This window comes from Eleutherodactylus coqui, chromosome 13, assembly GCF_035609145.1.
Source record: "Eleutherodactylus coqui strain aEleCoq1 chromosome 13, aEleCoq1.hap1, whole genome shotgun sequence".
In the NCBI taxonomy this organism is placed as follows: Eukaryota; Metazoa; Chordata; class Amphibia; order Anura; family Eleutherodactylidae; genus Eleutherodactylus; species Eleutherodactylus coqui.
Window position 1 is genome coordinate 130,021,424 of NC_089849.1, and position 20,069 is coordinate 130,041,492.

A 20,069-nucleotide genomic window follows, 5' to 3' on the forward strand; every position below is an offset into this window, starting at 1 on the left:
GATCCCTAGAGGATCCTGATGCGTCTGGGGTGAGTCCTCACTGACTCTCTTACCTCTTTTTACACTATCCAACTCTGCCTTTGGAGCGCTACTAATCTGACCCTTTTGTTGTTTTTTATAAAGCATGCTATGCTATACAGCCCCACGCCACTCCTGCTTGTGATTTCACACGGCATCATGCTGCGCCTCCCATGACATATGCTTTTGTCATAGATCGTTAAATGGCTTTCTTGTCCAAAAAAATATTGATGGTAGTGGGGAGGAATGAAATCTAAAAAGTTAGCACTCTGCTGTTCTGCCCCTCCACGGCTCCCATCCTCCGGCCAGTTTCTGTTCACACTTGTTGCAGTGGTCACGTGGTTGTTTAGCCACATGACCGCTGCAGCCAAGAGGGAATCAACTATCTTCCTGTCTCCAGGAATCAGCACAGCGATGCGTTCCGAGGTTTATCTACCTGCAGTATCCACTGGTATAAGAAGGGAGCGGGCAGCACTAAGGAGGTAAGCAGCTCCTATTATTTCACTCAGTTTTACACGTGGGGCTTATGTATATTTACTGCCAGTATTCCTCACCTCTCCCGTTAGCAGGCAGATAATATCCAGGCTGATGTGAAGCACGCTCTCTGCCATCTTCCTCTCCTCCTCCATGCTCCTTGCAGAGAGAGGACTGCTGGCTTGCGAAAGAGACTATGAGGAAAATTCAGCAAATATCATCCTGGATAGCTGGAAAATGAACAAGAGGAGCCCTTATATAAGCACACATTTACATCAGTTATACATCCTTTTTACTTGCACAAACATACAAGCTGATTTTTTGGCTAGAAAACCGAAACATTCCTCAATAACTCTGTAGTTTCTGTCCAGCCCTACGGATGTGTTTTACCGTGTCTGGTAAGATATTGGTAGATATTTACTTTGCGTGTTGCAAAACAGGGTTTGCCTAGCCAATATGGTGAGGATGGCCCCTCCAGCATCCGAGCTACATATTGGTGAAGACATTGGCTAACGTGACATCACTAATCGCAGTGGGTACTGGTGTATCCTGTCTCCACCAGAAGAATGGGTGGAGACAAAATGCACGCCCACAACCAACGCACACAACTTGATTGGCTGGGCAGGAGAATGGTTGCCCATCATCTTCCCGGCTGCAACATCGCATCTCCGCTGTTGCCGACCCTGTCACTCTCCCCCTGCCGGCGTGCCATGTGCACTCTCGCTGCTGGCGACCCTGTAAGTGACTTTGCTTGCTGGTCTCCCATTATTCCCTTGCTAGCTTCAGCTCTCCCACATGCTCTGCCATCTCCCCTCCCACCTTCGGCGCTGTCAATCCCCCCCCCCCCCACCCCAATTCCATCTCTGCCGCTGTGACATCATCTCCCCTCCTGGAAGTTGTCGCCTACTGGCTTCGGCGCAGTGCGTCCCCTGTGGAGACTCTCCCCACCAGCCTCCCATCAGCGCTGCAATCTGTCCGCCGCTTACAGACCCGGCGCTCTGCCTTCTCCCCTCCCTGCTGGGTCAGCCACTGTCAGTCTCCTCGCTGGCCGGCCTCGCATAATGGCTGCAATACGTGACAGCAGTGAAGAGACTGACAGCGCAGGAGTCGGGAAGGGGACAAGGGAGAGCTGAGTGACACGAGGTGGAAGGGCAGATGATGGGCACCCATTCTCCTGCCCAGCCAATCAATTTGTTGGCATTGGTTGTGGGCGTGCATTTTGTCTCCACCCATTCTTCTGGTGGAGACAAGATACACCGGTACTATTGCAGTGACCTTCTGCCGCATCTCGTCTTTGAGAGTGTCAATTGTTCATGGTGTATTGCTGTATAGACCTTCATTAAATCCCACAAGAAGTAATCTGGTGGCATCCGGTCTGTCACTGAAATAACTTTCAATTTCCATTGTGCTTGCGTTAGACGCTCGGCACTTTGCACCATCTTGTTGGAAGTAACATTCTGCTACATTGTCTCAAATTCTTTCACCAATTTGTGAATGCAAGGTCTTGTTGGTGCACCCCCTTCACCATACTGATTCTGAAATGTCCTTTGACATTATTTATCCCCTTCGCGCCACAGGACATACATGTACGTCCTATAGTTATGGGGTAATATGGCACGGGCTCAAAACTCGAACCCACTCCATTAACAGTCGGTGTCGGGTGTTTTTGACAGATGACACCCAGCAGCAATAGTGGATTGTGTTAATTCTGACAACAGCATTTAAATTACCCAATCTGCGATCGGAGGTTCTGAACACTGCCTTCCCACCTCTTGTGATGAGATTGCAGGGTGCAGTCCATGTGTCATGGAAGCCAGGGGTCTTTTGATGGCCTCTAGGACTACCATGTATTTCTACCTATTAAGACGTGCCTGTGGCCTGCCTTATTAGATGCCTGTAGAAATACTATAAACGGAAATACCTAAGTATTGAAGTATATGGTATAAGTGATCAAACGTTCGGAAGTTCAAGTCCCCATAGGCAATTAAAAAAATTATAAAGCATAATAAAAAGTTGAAAAAACACTTTCTCCATATTTATAATAAAAAAAATCTAAACAAAAAACCTCAACACACATTTGGTATCACCACATCCATAAAAGTTCAATTTATAAAAACAATGCATTGTTTATCGTGCACAGTGAACATCATCAGAGAAAAATACACCACACCAGAAATGCACTTTTTTTAGTCACCCCATCTCTAAGAAAAAAACGGAACAAAAATTTGTATGTACTCCATAAGTGTACTGACAGAAACCATGGGCCGTTCTGCAGAAAACAGCTCTCATACAGCAAGAACAGAAAAATATAAAGAGTTCTGGCGACAGAAATGTTTTTAAAGCTATTTTATTTTGGTATCGCTGTAATAGTTCCGGGCCAAAGAATAAGGTCACCGTGATATTTTTGCTGCAGCGTGGACACCGTAAAAACAAGCCCCCCTCAAAGACAGTGCAGTTGTGGTTCTTCTGAATTCCACCATTTTCAGTAAACTCTCAACACATGAGGAAACCCCACAAGGCTGGCAGTTTTTGAGATGCCGACCCGGCTGGTCCAGGTGATATCAATATGGCAGGAGTGGCCATATCCATGTACCGCCAAAGTGAAAGAACATCCGTGACTCTTCTGGCAAATGTCTGCAGCCGACGGCCCTGGAGAAGAGGCACTTATAACGACTTTATACTTGCTGGCATTATAAATCAATAGAGAGCATAAGCCAATTATACATTTTTGCTGTGAGGTGGCGCCTTATTCAATTTTTTCACTTGGATGGTTTTCACAGAAAACATGGTGACCTGATTTTAGGCCCGACTCCAGGGTCACGTGTCTGATGCACAATTCTGCAAGGGCAGGCGTCTCTAATAAAGTGGCCAATAAGTATGTATGTCCAAACAGGCAAAATACAGCATCCAAACAAAGACGTAACCAAACATGATCAATGTGCGCAGACTGAAGACCGTGCCATGCATCGTACAAGAGCAACACAGATGTAGAAACGATGCAAGAGCAAGCTGAAGACAGCGCTATTATGTCACTTCAGGTGGGATGCGGAACGTTGGGTAGATTTTCACAATACCTACTACGCTAAAATAATCTAGGTAAACAGAGTTTAAAGTGGGCTTTTCACGTGACACCTAAATTTCACCAACCCTGGGTAATTTGGTACTGTCCAACTTTTACCTGCTTTTCACCAAGTGATTAGCAAAAAAGACAGAATGAGAAAGATGATTTGATAAGACGATATAAGTGCCAACACTTAGAAAATGCTGTATTTATACCCAAATTACCCTGTCCTACCCTACTAGACTGCCCAACGCGTCACACCACGGGCATACTGCCGCTTCATGCCAAGTACTGCTTTAAATTCTTTTGCAGTCACTAATGCATCCCTATGGGCGTCTTGATTTGTGGATCTCCCGTGCGGGTTCCGCAAATCAAATCTGCCGGTGAACATTGAGCCTAAGTGTAATTCATGTACAAGGGCACCTTGTGACCGCTATCAGACCACTCTTAACGTGCGGCACTACTAAGGATGCATGGTGCCTCATTGCACTCCAGCATGGGGATCTGTATCAGGTGCAGCACACTGGCCCATAGACTCAGGTTGGTAGTGGGAAATGAGCTGGCAGTGACATTTAGTGATGAAAAGTGCCATCAATAGTTGAAAAATATGAGCTTGTGCCGCATCATTGAACATATTTAGATATCCTGCAGATAGGTGGAATGAATCGTACCTGGACAATTCCTAGTCAGGGTTAGGGAGGACATAGGAATCCTAATAAACTGGTTCTATAAAGACAAAGATAGTAGATACAGAAGTTATACCAAACCAAGATGATCAGATGGCCCCCGCTACACCCGGCTCCGCTGCCCATCGCCAGTGAGCCTGCTTCCCGCGTCTGTGAAGAGAAAAGGAGACTTGTTATTGAAGCTGTTGACACAGTAGGTCTACAGGAGTCATAAAGATCGCTACGCTCAAGGGCTTGGAAAGTATCCATTATGCCTCGTGAGTGTTATAGTCCTGTCTCCTCCCTGCCTGAGGGTGGAGGCTGCGCAAGTATTTGTTAGTCACTGGTCCACATTAAAGGGGTTGTCCCGCGGCAGCAAGTGGGTCTATACACTTCTGTATGGCCATATTAATGCACTTTGTAATGTACATTGTGCATTAATTATGAGCCATACAGAAGTTATCAAAAGTTATTCACTTACCTGTTCCGTTGCTGGCGTCCTCGTCTCCATGGTTGCCGTCTAATTTTCGCCGTCTAATGGCCAAATTAGACGCGCTTGCGCAGTCCGGGTCTTCTGCTTTTCTCAATGGGGCTCCGTGTAGCTCCGCCCCGTCACGTGCCGATTCCAGCCAATCAGGAGGCTGGAATCGGCAATGGACCGCACAGAAGCCCTGCGGTCCACCGAGGGAGAAGATGCCGGCGGCCATCTTTACCGGGTAAGTAAGAAGTCACCGGAGCGCGGGGATTCAGGTAAGCGCTGTCCGTTGTTCTTTTTTAACCTCTGCATCGGGGTTGTCTCGCGACGAACGGGGGGGGGGGGGGGGGGGGTTGAAAAAAAAAAAAAAAAACCGTTTCGGCGCGGGACAACCCCTTTAACCAAAGAACACGCTGGCTGGACGCAATCAAGGCGGATACGAACATGCCGACGGAAGAACTGAAAGAAGCCACCAAGGATCGGAAAGCATGGAGAACGAGGATCGATAAAGTGATTGAAAGTTGGCCTCGACTGACCAGATAATCATCAAAGACAATGAATGGGAAAAAGTAGTTTTTTCGTGTTGAAAACTGGACTTGATGAAATATGTCATCCTCCAAACAAATACGAGACCCCCTGACATTTTAAGCACCGGACTCGTCGCTCCACTCACCGGTAACCATGATTTACAAAAACAACCATCCAGCGCAATATCAAGCAATAAAAAGTTACAAAGCTTTATTAGAAAAAAAAATAGTTAAACAACACCAAGCCATAAACAGGGCCGCATGAGGAGCTTCAGACATTGTGTCCTTAGTCACATGTATAGAGCTACTGCATAACACATGATTCCTGTGCAAGTGACCCATGTCTCCACCCCAACTGTCCTCACAGTTACATGACCAGTAATTAGGGGCAATTACCCCAAAACAGCTGTCTGTGGATGGCTTCTGGCTTACAATTTCCAGTCATTGTTACAAGACTTGTCTAAAGAGTCTAACATTGACTTGCAGGAATGCTGCCTTCTAATAGGTGGCGCTGCAGAGGTATTGTTTCACCTTCTCTCTTTGCATATTACCCAGAGGAGCATGAATGGCCTTCTAAGGCCTTATGTCCACGGGGAAAATCAGGCCCGCTGTGGATTCTTCATGCACAATCCCACAGCGGGTCCCTCCTTTTCCGCGGACAGGAGGCCTAAAAAGATTAACTTACCTGTCCGGACACAGCGGATCTTCCCTCCGTCGCGGCCGGATCTTCTTTCTTCGACCTGGCGGATGCGCCAGGCACTCCATTTTTTTAAAACTCCTGCTCTCCCGCACCGGAGAGCAGAAATTCAGGTGCAGGTGTGCCGCGGATCCGGACAGCTTCCATAGGCTTCAATAGAAGCCTGCGGGAGCCGTCCCCGCAGGAGACCCGCACTAAAAATGGAGCATGCCGCGGGTGTTTTCCCGCACACGCAATCCGCGCCTCAGGGGAAAATGACATCCGCAGGTATTTAATCACCTGCGGGTGTCCAATGCATCCCTATGGGACACGGATCCGCGGGCGGGAGAAACGCTGCAGATTTTAAATTACATTTTAGCTGTGGACATGAGCCTGAGTCTCCTCACTCTCCTTCTCAGTAATGACTTGGTATGAACTAAAATCGGATTCTAAATGAAAAGGTGAAAAAGACGTATCAGCATCCCAAGGAGATCAACGTGGCAACACAAGAGACGTATATATTTGTTTAGTCAGACCGTGTGCATATGATAAATTTTTATCATATGCCCTTACTTCAACGGTCAGATGAACTACAAGTCCCAGCAGCAGTCAGTGTTCACAAACAGTATTCAATTAACCGCCTTCAAGCATATATCTCTGTTAATAACTGATCTGCATGTGCGTCAATCTTGTAAGCCTTACACGCTGCCCCCGTTACCAGCCTACATAGGTCATCATGTGACTGCGCTGCGCAGCGGGAGACGTGGAGTAGTCGCGCTGGAATCACGCTGTCATCTTACAAGTGGGTCATGTAGCAGTTATACCATGTGGCTCGCGCCATTCCTGAGGTCATTTTCACGCACGAATATAAACGCCATTCTTCTGAATGCGGTCATACATGAGTGAGGTTTATCTTGCATCGTGGTGCAGGAATAAAAGTTACGGCATGTCCCATCTTTGGGTGTTCCCTTGGAACGCCTTGCATCGCCCATTGTTTGCAATGGGCCGGCATAGCATGGTTTACCCATTGACAGCAATAGGAAACACTCCGAGGTCCTCCGCTGTCGCTACTTCCCCAAGGTGATAGGAGGCAGTTTTAACACAAAAGCACCTCTCATATGCGGGGCCATCGTATATTGGCGAGCTTCACAGCCCAATATCACACTAGATGCCGCCAAGCAGCCAGCATCTATGAAGGAGTCGAGTGCGGATCTCATCAGATCTTCAGTCGCCTCGCTCTATTTACATGGACCAATCAGTAGTGCGGTGTGTTGCTCACAGAGCGATGCACTGCAGGCAAACGAGGATGTCTGTCCACTGATAGCTGGCACCTCACACAGGTAGATGATTGGGTAAACAAGTATTCAGTCTTGATCATCTGCCTGTGTAAAAGGCTGTTAAAGGGGTTTTCCAAAGTTAGAAAAACATGGTTACTTTCTCCCAAAAATATGTTACCCTTGTCTGTGGGTTGTGTCTTTATCTCAATCGAGCTGCGCTGCAGTACCTCACACAACCTTTTGGGCAAGGGTGATGCTATGTTTGGAAGAAAGCAGCCCTGTTTTTCCAACCGTGGACAACCCCTTTAAGATACCCAGCCCTGAGGATAAGATGCCATCAAGCCGCCGCAGCAGGATGATGTACTATGCGGCACTAGAGCTGGCCACACTCCGGTCAGTAGGACTGCCTAGTGGGACTATGCCTGCAGGGTAGGGATGGGTCCCTCTGCTGGCTCAGCTATTTGATTTGTGACATAATACCGCCGTTTTCACGTTTCCCTTCACTTATTTGCTATGCGGCTTCTAAATTGCTGATTATCTATATATATAAAGACGAAAGCCCTCACTGACTGACTCACTCACTCACTGACTTGCCACTAATTCTCCAACTTCCCCATGTCGTAGAAACATGAAATTTGGCACGAGCATAGATTGTCATAAATAGGAAAAGCTAATGGGTCCCAACTCGATTATTCAATTCTAAGCGCAAAAGAATTAGCGTCCAAATTTTACGTATGGAATCTAATTCTCTCACTTCCTGATGTCATTTTATATGAAGGAAACGTCGCATGGTTACCTCCCCGTGGTGTTTCCTGGGTAACGCAGAGAACTATGCAAAATGGTGAACATATGTTTTTCCTCAGTATCTCTAAAGTAACCACGACTTCATAAGATTTTCCGTGTGAACACCAGATAAACACCAGCACCAAATTAACTCGGGCGAAGCCGGGTATATCAGCTAGTGACATATAAAGGGGAAAGAAGGAGCAGATTTGGGGATTTCATTACAAACAAACTCCAATAGACACAATCCTCCCCTCACCGGGAAGAGGAAGGTTCACAGTATTTTAGAACATACCGGTAAGTTCCACTTTCTACCACACGGCAGCGCTGGGCGCCTCGTTTACCTCTTTCTGGTCCCTGAGCTGCGACCAAGTACAACAGATGTTCTGCGTCTCTCTGGGATTCGCTTGTGACGAGGCAGAATTAAAGTTGCACTTGTATAAAGGATTCACGGAAGGATTTCTCCTGCGGGGTCGCCATCTTCCTATATCTGTAAGCCAGAAACAGCGCTGCCGTGTGGCAGAAAGTGGAACTTACCGGTATGTTATAAAATACTGTCAACCTTCCTCTTCCTGGTGATACAGAAGAGCTATCAGCAAACAAAATTTTCTGCGCTCAATAAATAGTGTGTAACCACAAATAGTAGTCTGTCAAGAATGTATAGGAGTTACACTTACTGGGAAGGAGGGGGGTATGATGACCATGAGCCCCCTCCTTGAAGTGATATCTCCTTCAGTCTCCAGATAGATGTTTCCACACGTTTTAGAAATGAAGTAATAACACCTTTAATTCCAAACTTCGCTAAAACAACGGGCAACGCGTTTCAGTGCACACAGGCACCTTTCTCAAGCCATGCCTATGTGCACTGAAACGCGTTGCCCGTTGTTTTAGCGAAGTTTGGAATTAAAGGTGTTATTACTTCATTTCTAAAACGTGTGGAAACATCTATCTGGAGACTGAAGGAGATATCACTTCAAGGAGGGGGCTCATGGTCATCATACCCCCCGCCTTCCCAGTAAGTGTAACTCCTATACATTCTTGACAGACTACTATTTGTGGTTACACACTATTTATTGAGCGCAGAAAATGTTGTTTGCTGATAGCTCTTCTGTATTTCATTTCTTTGGGATTACTCTCTTATGAGAGACCCCAATTATTTCTGCAGCTCTCCCCCTTGCATTGGAGGATCAAAATAGTGTCGGTTTCCACTGAATGACAACCTTGAGGCGCTATCTGGTACATCTTCTTCCTGGTGATGGAAGGTTTGCGTCTGTTGGAGTTTGTTTGTAATTAAATCCCCAAATCTGCTCCCCCTTTTTGATTAACCCTTTATTATAATGTAATGGGTTTGTCCGTTAGTTGGTGATCTGTATGGTCTTTGTTTGGCTGCCGTATTTATTGTATTTTGCGATATGTCCCTACAAGAACCTTTACAATGTATTCTGGATTATGGTGCCATGTCAGACTCTTGGCCACAGCTTGGACTGATCCACCAGCCACCTGTGACTCCGGATTGATTTTAGACTATTCTCTTTGGCGATACCTTGTTGCTCTCCCTCCTCCCAGGGGTTCAGTCTGACAAGGTCCTATTCATAGGCGTAGCGTCAGGGGGTGCTGGGGTCGCCATGGCGACCCGGCCCCTGCGCTCAGGGGGCCCCGGGGCCTCCCTTCGCCATACCCACATGCACATTCAGTGCATATACCCGGCCCTTGAGCTGAGGGGGCCCAGGGGATCGGCGCTGTCGGCCGCATGATGGCTGAGAAGGGAGAGGAGAGAGACGGGAGGCAGCGCCGCAGGTCGGCAAGAGCAGAGGGGAGGGCTGTTACATGTGGAGCCGGCAGCCAATTACAGGCTGCAGACTCCCACGGCGCGGCCCTCCAACTGTCACAGCTGCAGTCTATCAGTCTCTGCCGACCAGCGATTACCAGGGGGAGGGGCTACTGTGGCTCTACTCACCTCCGGAGCGCTGGATGCACAGGACCTGGGAGAGGACCTGTGGCTGCAGATCACATGACCAGGCTCTGGTCATGTGATCAAACGACGGGGGACTTTCCATTACAGGCTGCCCAAAGACTGCTGCAGAGGTGAGTAGAGGAGGAATTATAATTATATATGTATAGCTGGTATAAGTTATACCAGCTGCACATATATAATTATATACAGGGAATACACAGGTTACACCAGCATGGGACATACCACTATATACAGGGGGATACACATCCTGTATATAGCTATATGTACCATGCTGGTGTAACCTGTGTATCTCCTGTATATAATTATATATGTGCAGCTGGTATAGGTTATACCTCTCCTGTATATAAATTTATGTACAGCTGGTATAGATTATACCTCTCCTGTATATAATTATATATGTACACTTGGTATAACCTGGGTATATACTGTATATAATTATATATGTACAGCTGGTATAGGTTATACCTCTCCTGTATATAATTATATATGTATAGCTGGTATAGGCTATACCTCTCCTGTATATAATTATATATGTACAGCTGGTATAACCTGGGTATATACATGCATTAAAATACAGCACGCCATGCTTTTTCCTCCGTGAGTGGAAAACCGCAATTGCTTTCCGCTCGTGTAGAGAAAAAAACGCTTTTCCATAGCATGCTATGGGCGGTACATGCTGCGGAATCCGTAGGCGGATGCCCGCTCCATATTCCATAATGCAGATCCAGCCGTGTGCAGCCGGCCTTAGGCTAATTTCACAGGAGTGAGTCTGATATCAGGCCGTGAAACTCTGCCCCCTATCACACTCACCAACGTGTGTCGTCCCCACGAATGTGAGGGGTTGTTGTGTTAAAACCAGCTCACATCACATCATCATATTCTCGTGCGATGCAGAGAAAAACAAACAAAACATCGCTCCTGTGTATGATTGTATTCAAAACAATGCGGTCATATTCATGTGCGATTTGTACGTCTTGCAACGCACAAATCTCACGCAATTTGTGCGACCGTGTGAAAGCGGCCTAAGACATTACCAACAGGTTTTTACGTAGTCAAGGGAAGGAGTCCTGATGAGAAGGCTTACGCCAAGGGGCTGCATCATGTTTGTAAATTAGCATATAGGTATAGGTACGGGTACAGATGGAGGGGGGGCCAAGCTGAACTTTTGCACCCGGGCCCCTTAGGCTCTAGGTACGCCCCTGGTCCTATTCACCAATGTGTGGTTTTCATGAACTGTCTTGCATCAAACTTTGAAGAGTGCAGAGGTTCTCTTACCCCTCTCCCCTTCCCAGCCTCCTGAATATACCAGAGCACCCGGATTTGTGGTGGATTCAGGAGACTCCATGTTGATACATTTAAGCTTGCAACAATGTCTGCTGAGACAGGTTTTTTTAAAGCTTCATTTTTCAAAGGGCTCCTTCACACTAGCATTTAGCCTGAATTCCTGTTTCCGTCTCTTTTGTTCCATTTAAACCTAAGAAACAGCAGCTAATGGAAAACTTTCCAATTTTTTAACCCCTAACACTATAGGACGTACAGTTACATCCTGCAGCATCGGGGTATGTATGAAGCGACATTTAAATTCCCCAGCCGATTTTTGGGGGTCGCGTACAGCCCCCCACAATAAGATCGCAGGGAGCCGTGCGGGTGTCATGGCAGTTGGGGTTCTTCTGGAAGTCCCCAGGCCTGTCATGGCAGAATGCCTATCAAGCCATCCCCGTGGGGTTGCCTGATAGACTGCCTGCCCGATCACAGTATGATGTAATGTCATGGCATTATATCATACTGCAGGGGAGATCAAAGCATCGCAGGTTGTTGTGCCCTCTGAGGACTGATAAAAAAAAGTTAAAACTAGATTAATAAAGTCTTACTAACTATTAAACAAAATAAGTGATAAAAAAAAGTTTTAAAAAAAACAACCTTTTGCCATGTTTAAAATAAAATGTAAAAAATAAAAGAAAATACATACTTGGTATCGCTGCGTCCGTAAAAGTCCGATCTATCAAAGTAGTGCATTAATTACCCCGCAAGATGAATGTCGTCCGAAAAAAATATAAAGAACGCCAGAAATGCACTTTTTTAGCCACCCTGTCACCAAGAAAAAGGCAATAAAAAGCGATCAAAACGTCGTATATATTCCAAAATGCTACTAACGTGAACTACAGGACATGTCGCAAAAAATGAGCCCTCGCAGAATTATGTTGTCAGAAAAATAAAAAAAAGTTATTGTGCGCAGAAGATGGCAGCAGAAAATAATTTTAAAAAATTAAATTTCTTTGAAAAAAAATAAAAGTACTACAGCAAAAAAAAAAAACTATAAAGTTGGTATTGTAGTAATCGTCCTGATTACAGATGAGCGAGCATACTCGGCCACGCCCCTTTTCCGCCCGAGCGACACAATTTTCGAGTACTTCCGTACTCGGGCGAAAAGATTCGGGGGGCGCTGTGGGCGAGTGGAGGGTTGCAGCGGGGAGTGGGAGAGAGAGAGGGCTCCCCCCTGTTACCCCCCGCTCCGCCACGCCTCCCCCCGCCCCCCCCGAATCTTTTCACCAGAGTACGGAAGTACTTGAAAATCGCGGTGCTCGATCGAGTAATTACTCGAAACGAGTACGTTCGCTCATCTCTAGTCCTGATCCATAAATTTATCATGTTACTTGTGTTGCAGTTTGAGCGCCGTAGAAACAAGACGCACCTAAATATGGCAAATCTTTTTTTTTTTAGCCTAGAATTTTTTTAAAGTTTTTCAGTACATTATGTGGTACAGTAAATAATACCAGTGAAAAATACAACTCGGCCGACAAACGACAAGCCCTCATAGAGCGACGGCGATGGAGAAATAAAGGAGTTATGATTTTTTACAAGGAGGAAGGAAAAAATAAAAATGGAAAAATAAAGGGCCATTGTTTACATACCGAAGGTGTCGCACACCGCACCACGGGGAGAGAGGCACACTGTTCAGTCTATCAGTATTAAAGAAACCAAACATCCCCCAACGTGTGAAATCAGCGACAGACAGGCCAGAGCTGTGCCCTTCGTCCGTCTGCTCAACTCTATTCACTTCCAGGAGGAATGGTACCAGCAGAGACCAACCATGGACAAGGGTGGCGCTGTGCTCTGCCGTTAGAACTGGGAGACCTGGTGAACGGAGGACTATGGATCACTATGATCTAGGACCCCACAGACCAACATCCGACCGTCAGGACAAGTGCTGATGTCACGGCTAGGGCGGCGGCTCCTCGTCGGCGTTAGAAGGTAAAGCCCTGAGCATTTACACACAAGACCGCGATCCAGAGCCAGCGTAATGACCTGTGAACGGAGAGGGACATTTTCTGCCTTTACACTGCATGATTATCGCTTCAATTCGTTCACTTAAACTCATCTTGAGCGCCAATCGTCCCGTGTAAATGCCCGCTATCATTGGGCTCCCATTGCTTTGACAAGAACAGCGCTGCACGCATCTATTTCTGCCGGTGAATCTTCAATGGAGGAAAACAAAGCAAGTCACACTCCAGTTTCTACATACAGGGATTATATAGGGAGACAGTAGAGGGTTCCTGTATATAAGAAACAAGGACTATATAGGGAAACAGTGTAGGAGTCCTGTATATAAGCGACAAGGACTATATAGGGAGACAGTGTAAGATTCATGTATATAAAGAGACAACAATTATATAGGGAGACGATGAAGAGTCCTGTATATAAGAGACAAGTACTATATAGGGATACAGCGGAAAGGTCCAGTATATAAGAGAGGCAATTATTATATAGAGAGATGGTGGAGAGGTCTAGTATATAAGAGACGAAAACTATAAAGCGAGACGGTGCAGGGGTCCTGTATATAAGATATAACAATTATATAGGGAGACGGTGGAAGGTATAGGTCTCTCTCTATATATAGGGAGATGGTGAAGGAGTCATGTATATATGAGACAAGGACTATATAGGAGGACACTGCAGGTGTCATGTATATATGATGCATATAAGGAGACAGGATATAAGAGACAAGGACTATATAGGGAGATGGTGGATGGGTCCTATATATAAGATACAAGGACTATAGAAGGAGACGGTGGAGGGGTCCTGTAAACGAGAGACAAGGACTATATAGGCAGATGGTGGAAGGGTCCTGTATATAAGAGACAATAACTATATAGGGAGATGGTGGAGGGGTCGTATATATAACAGACAAGGACTATAAAGAGACAGTGCAAGGGTACAGAATATAAGAGACAAGGACTATATAGGAAAAAGGTGGAGGGGTCCTGTATATAAAAAGCAAGGACTACATGGGGAGACAGTGGAAGGGTCAACTATATAAGAGACGAGGACTATATAGGGAGATGGTGGAGTGGTCCTGTAAATAAGAAACAAGGGCTATATAGAGACAGTGGAGGGGTCCTGTATATAAGAGACAAGGACTATATGGGGAGACAGTGGAAGGGTACAGTATATAAGAGACAAGGGCTATATAGGGAGATGATGCAAAGGTACTGTATATGGGATACAACAATTATATAGGGAAATGGTGGATGGGGTCCCGTATATAAGAGGCAAGTACTATATAGGGAGAAGGTGGAAGGGTCCAGTATATAATATACAAAAATTTTACAGGGAGACGGTGGAGGGGTCCTGTATATAAGGGACAAGGACTCTATAGGGAGACCGGTGGATGGGGTCCAGTAAATGGGATGCAACACTTATATAGGAAGACGGTGGGGGGGGGGTCCTGTATATAACAAACCAGTAATACATAGGGAGACAGTGGAGGGGTCCTGTATATAAGAGACAAGGAATATATAGGGAAATGTGGAAGGAGTCCTATATATATGAGACAAGTCTTCCTATATAAGTGTTGCATCCCATATACAGGACCCCTCCACCGTCTCCCTATATAGTCCTTGTCTCTTATATACAAGACCCCTCCGCCGTGTCCTTATATAGTCATTGTCTCTTATATGTAGGACCCCTTCCACCGTCTCCCTATGTAGTCCTTGTTTGTTATATACAGGACCTCTCCACCATCATCCTATATATAGAAGAGACAAGTACTATATAGGGAGACAGTGGAAGGGTCCAGTGTATAAGAGAGGCAATTACTATATAGGGAGATGGTGGAGGGGTCCAGTATATAAGAGACAAAAACTATAAAGGGAGACATGGAGGGGTCCTGTATATAAGATACAACAATTATATGGGGAGACGGTAGAGGGATCCTGTAAACAATACTAATCTTTATTTGTATAGCGCCAACATATCCCGCAGCGCTTACATAGACAGGGGGGATACAGAAAGACAATACAAACATTACAGAACCACGGTTACATATAGTAATCAGCTGATGGGAACAATAGGGGTGAGGGTCCGGCACCAACGAGCTTACTACAAGTAATGGGGGGATACAGAAGGTAAAGGGGCTGGAGATGTGCACGGTGTTACAGACATTTAGCCGTGTGACGGCAGAATCGGTGTGACTGCAAGGGCCGTTTATGGTGGCTGGCAAGGATTGCAGTCAGTAGGTCAGGAAGCATGTTGTATCAGGCAGAGTATGGAGGGTTTTGTTTAGGGAATGCGGTATGCCTCCCTGAAGAGGTGCGTTTTTAGAGCATGCCTGAAGTTCTGCGAGTCCTGGATTGACCGGGTATCCTTTGGTAGCGCGTTCCAGAGGACTGGTGCTGCTCTGGAGAAGTCCTGGAGGAGGGAATAAGAGGTTCGAATTATAGGGGTGTGCAATCTAGTTTCGTTAGCAGAGCGGAGAGCCCAGGCTGGGTGATGGATTGAGATGAGGGAGGCGATATAGGGTGGTGCTGCGCTGTGGATGAGGGATACATTATAGGGGGGCGCTGCACTGTGGATGAGGGATACAATATAGGGGGCGCTGCACTGTGGATGAAGGATACAATATAGGGGGGCGCTGCACTGTGGATGAGGGATACAATATAGGGGGGCGCTGCGCTGTGGATGAGGGATACAATATAGGGGGGCGCTGCACTGTGGATGAGGGATACAATATAGGGGGGCGCTGCGCTGTGGATGAGGGATACAATATAGGGGGCGCTGCGCTGTGGATGAGGGATACAATATAGAGGACGCTGCGCTGTGGATGAGGGATACAATATAGGGGGCGCTGCGCTGTGGATGAGGGATACAATATAGGGAGTGCTGCGCTGTGGATAAGGGAGGCAATATAGGGGGTGCTGCGCTGTGGATGAGGGATACAATATAGGGGGCGCTGCGCTGTGGATAAGGGAGGCAATATAGGGGGGCGCTGCGCTGTGGATGAGGGATGAGGGATACAATATAGGGGGGCGCTGCACTGTGGAGGGCTTTGTGGATGAAGGTAGTGAGTTTGAATTGAATTCTGTATTTACCGGGCAGCCAGTGCAGTGACCGGCACAGGGCAGAGGCGTCCGAGGATCGGCTGGACAGGAAGATGAGCCTGGCTGCTGTATTCAGGATGGATTGGAGAGGGTAGAGTCTGGCGCAGGGGAGGCCGATCAGCAACGAGTTACAATAATCCATCCGGGAGTGGATGAGGGCAACAGTAAGCGTTTCTAGCGTGTCCACAGTGAGAAAAGAGCGGATTCTTGCGATGTTCTTGAGGTGCAGCTGACATGTTCGGACAAGAGATTGGATGTAGGGGGTAAAGGAGAGATCGGAGACGAATATGACCCCAAAATAGCGGGCATGCTGGGAGTTATGATGCCACAGACTGAGATGGAGATGTCAGGAGGAGGGCGGTTAGTGGAGGGTGGAAATACCAGGAGGTCAGTTTTAAAGAGGTTTAGTTTTAGGTAGAGAGAGGACATGGTGTTAGAGACAGCGGACAGACAGTTAGTGATGTGTTGGAGGAAAGGTGCAGAGATGTCACGGGAAGAGGTGTATGGGACTGAGAAGGGAGTGAAAACTATCAAAGAGCCGTTTAGGGTTGTGTGAAATAAGAGACAAGGACGATATACGGAGAAGGTGGAGGGGTCCTGTATATGAGACAAGGACTATATAGTGATACAGTGGAGGGGTCCTATATATAAGAAACAAGGACTATACAGGGAGACGGTGAAGGGGTCCTGTATATGAGACAAGGACTATATAGGGAAACGGTGGAGAGGTCCTGTATATGAGACAAGGACTATATAGTGATACAGTGGAGGGGTCCTATATATAAGAAACAAGGACTATACAGGGAGACGGTGAAGGGGTCCTGTATATGAGTCAAGGACTATATAGGGAAACGGTGGAGAGGTCCTGTATATGAGACAAGGACTATACAGTGATACAGTGGAGGGGTCCTGTATATAAGAGTAAAGGACTATATAGGGAGACGGTGGAGGGGTCCTACATATAAGAGACAAGGACTATATAGGGAGATGGTGGAGAGGTCCTGTATATGAGACAAGGACTATATAGTGAGGCGGTGGAGAGGTCCTGTATAAAAGGGGCAAGGCCTATATAGGGAGACAGTCAAAGGGTCCTGTATATAAGAGTCAAGGACTATGTAGGAGGACGCTGAAGTTGTCTTGTATATGTAAGACAAGGACTATATAGGACACTGCAGGCGTCCTGTATATATAAGACAATGACTATATAGGGAGACAGTGTAGTGGTCCTGTATATATGAGACAAGGACTATATAGGGGGATGGTAGAGAGGTCCTGTGTATATGAGACAGGGACTATGTAGGAAGACAGTGGAGGGGCCCTGTATATGTGATACAAGGACTATATAGGAAGACATTGCAGGTGTCCTGTATATATGAGACAAGGACTATATAGGAAGACATTGCAGGTGTCCTGTATATAACAGACAAGGACTATATAGGGAGGCGGTGGAAGAGTAGTGTATATAAGAGACAAGGACTATATAGGGAGATGGTGGAGGGGTCCTGTATATGAGACAAGGACTATATAGGAAGATGGTGGAGGGGTCCTGTATATAAGAGACAAGGACTATATAAGAAAAGGGTGGAGGCGTCCTGTATATGAGACAAGGCCTATATAGGGAAACAGTCAAACGGTCCTGTATATAGGAGACAAGGACTATATAGGAGGACACTGCAGTCGTCCTGTATATAAGAGACAAGGACTATATAGATAGATGGTGGAAGGGTCCTTTATATAAGAGGCAAGGACTATATAAGGAGAAGGTGGAAAGGTCATGTACATAAGAAACAAATACTATATAGGGAGACGGTAGAGGGGGTCCTGTATATACGAGACAAGGACTACATAGGAGGACATTGCAGGTGTCCTCTATATATGAGACAGACTATATAGGTAGACGGTGAGGGGTCCTGTATCTAATAGACTAGGACTATATAGAGAGATGGTGGAGGGGTCCTATATATATGAGACAAGGACTATATAGGAGGGCATTTCAGGTGTTCTGTATATATAAAGACAAGGACTATATAAGGAGACGGAAGAAGGGTTCTGCGTATAAGAGACAAGGACTATATAGGGAGACAGTGGAGGGGTCCTATATATGAGACAATGACTATATATGGACATATTTGAAGGGTCCGTATATAAGAGACAAGGACTATATAAGGAGACGGTGGAAGGGTCCTGTACATAAGAGACAGGGACTATAAGGGGGACATTACAGGCGTCCTGTATTAATGAGACAAGGACTATATAGGGAGACGGTGGAGGGGTCCTGTATATAAGAAACAAGGGCTATATACAGAGACCGCGGAGGGGTCATATATATTAGAAACAAGCACTATATAGGGAGATGGTGGAGGGGTGCTGTATATAACAAACAAGGACTATATAGGGAGACGGTGGAGGGGTCCTATATATATGTGACAAGGACTATATAGGGAGACGATGGAGGGGTCCTATATATAAGAGACAAGGACCATATAGAAGGACACTGCAGGTGTCCTGTACATAAAAGACAAGGACTATATAGATAGCCGGTGAAAACGCCCTGCATGTAAGAAACAAGGACTGTATAGGAGGACATTGCAAGTGTCCTGAATATATGTGACAAGGACTATATAGGGAGACGGTGGAGGGTTCCTGTATATATGAGACAAGGACTATTTAGGGATCCTGTATGTAAGAGCCAAGGACTATATAGGACACTGCAGGCGTCCTGTACATATGATGCATATAAGGGGACAGTAGAGACTCTTGTATTTGTCCTAAACATATAAGATAGACTGACAGTTAAGCAGCAGCAGGAGGTGCCAGACATGTCCAGCAGTATCCTCCCCTCACTGCCCCGCCGCACACCGAGTCCTGCGGGCGGAGGAGACATGTTACAGAGGAGGCACAAGAGAACAATACAACACGGAGCACTCACTGCGCCCGGCGGATGACTGCGCGGAAGAATCCTCCCCACCGCAGGACACTCCGCCCACTGCCGGATGCTTCCGCTCCTGGAACCACGTGATTTCTAGCACAGACTGCTGCTGCGGTGGAGAGCTTTGGCGGCGGTGTGGTGACCTGGCGGCGAGACTCTGCTCACGCACGAGTCCTCCTCACTACCGCGGGGCCCATCCTATACACACGGCCCTTACTACTGCGGCGGTGCGATGACCCAGCCGTGTGACTCCTCTATGAAGCCGGACGCATCGTGATGCGTCTGGCGGCTGAAAGGAGCCTCACGGCCGGGTCACCGCACTGCCACTGCAGTAGTAATGTCCGTGTATACACTATGCGTCCAGCGGCTGAGAGGAGCCTCACGGCCGGGTCACCGCACCGCCACTGTAGTAGTAATGTCCGTGTATACACTATGCGTCCGGTGGCCGAGAGGAGCCTCACAGCCGGGTCACCACACCGCCACCGTAGTAGTAATGTCCGTGTATACACGATGCGTCCAGCGGCTGAGAGGAGCCTCACAACCGTGTCACCGCACTGCAGCAGTAGTAGTAATGGCCGTGTGTACACGATGCGTCCGGTGGCTGAGAGGAGCCTCACAGCCGGGTCACCGCACCGCCACTGTAGTAGTAATGGCCGTGTGTACACGATGCATGCGGCGGCAGGGAGGAGCCTCACCGCACCGCCACTGTAGTGGTAATGGCCGTGTGTACACGATGCGTCCGGTGGCTGAGAGGAACCTCACAGCCGGGTCACTACCGCCACCGCAGTAGTAGTAATGGCCGTGTGTGCACGATGCGTCCGGTGGCTGAGAG

General features: G+C 47.0%; 1 protein-coding gene across 2 annotated transcripts in view; it reads right to left on the reverse strand.

Annotated features, from left to right (window-relative positions):
• Positions 1-19,363, reverse strand: part of LOC136588511 (oocyte zinc finger protein XlCOF22-like) — a 71,019-nt gene extending 51,656 nt beyond the window's left edge. For both annotated transcript variants that reach the window (XM_066587791.1, XM_066587790.1), the window contains exons 1-3: positions 19,238-19,363; positions 4,316-4,389; positions 573-722 (exon numbers count right to left, since the gene is read on the reverse strand). In XM_066587791.1, the coding sequence (XP_066443888.1) occupies positions 573-647 (75 nt within the window). In that variant the 5' untranslated portion in view covers positions 648-722; positions 4,316-4,389; positions 19,238-19,363. The remainder of the gene's footprint in view (positions 1-572; positions 723-4,315; positions 4,390-19,237) is intronic.
• Between the last annotated feature and the right edge of the window lie 706 nt (positions 19,364-20,069).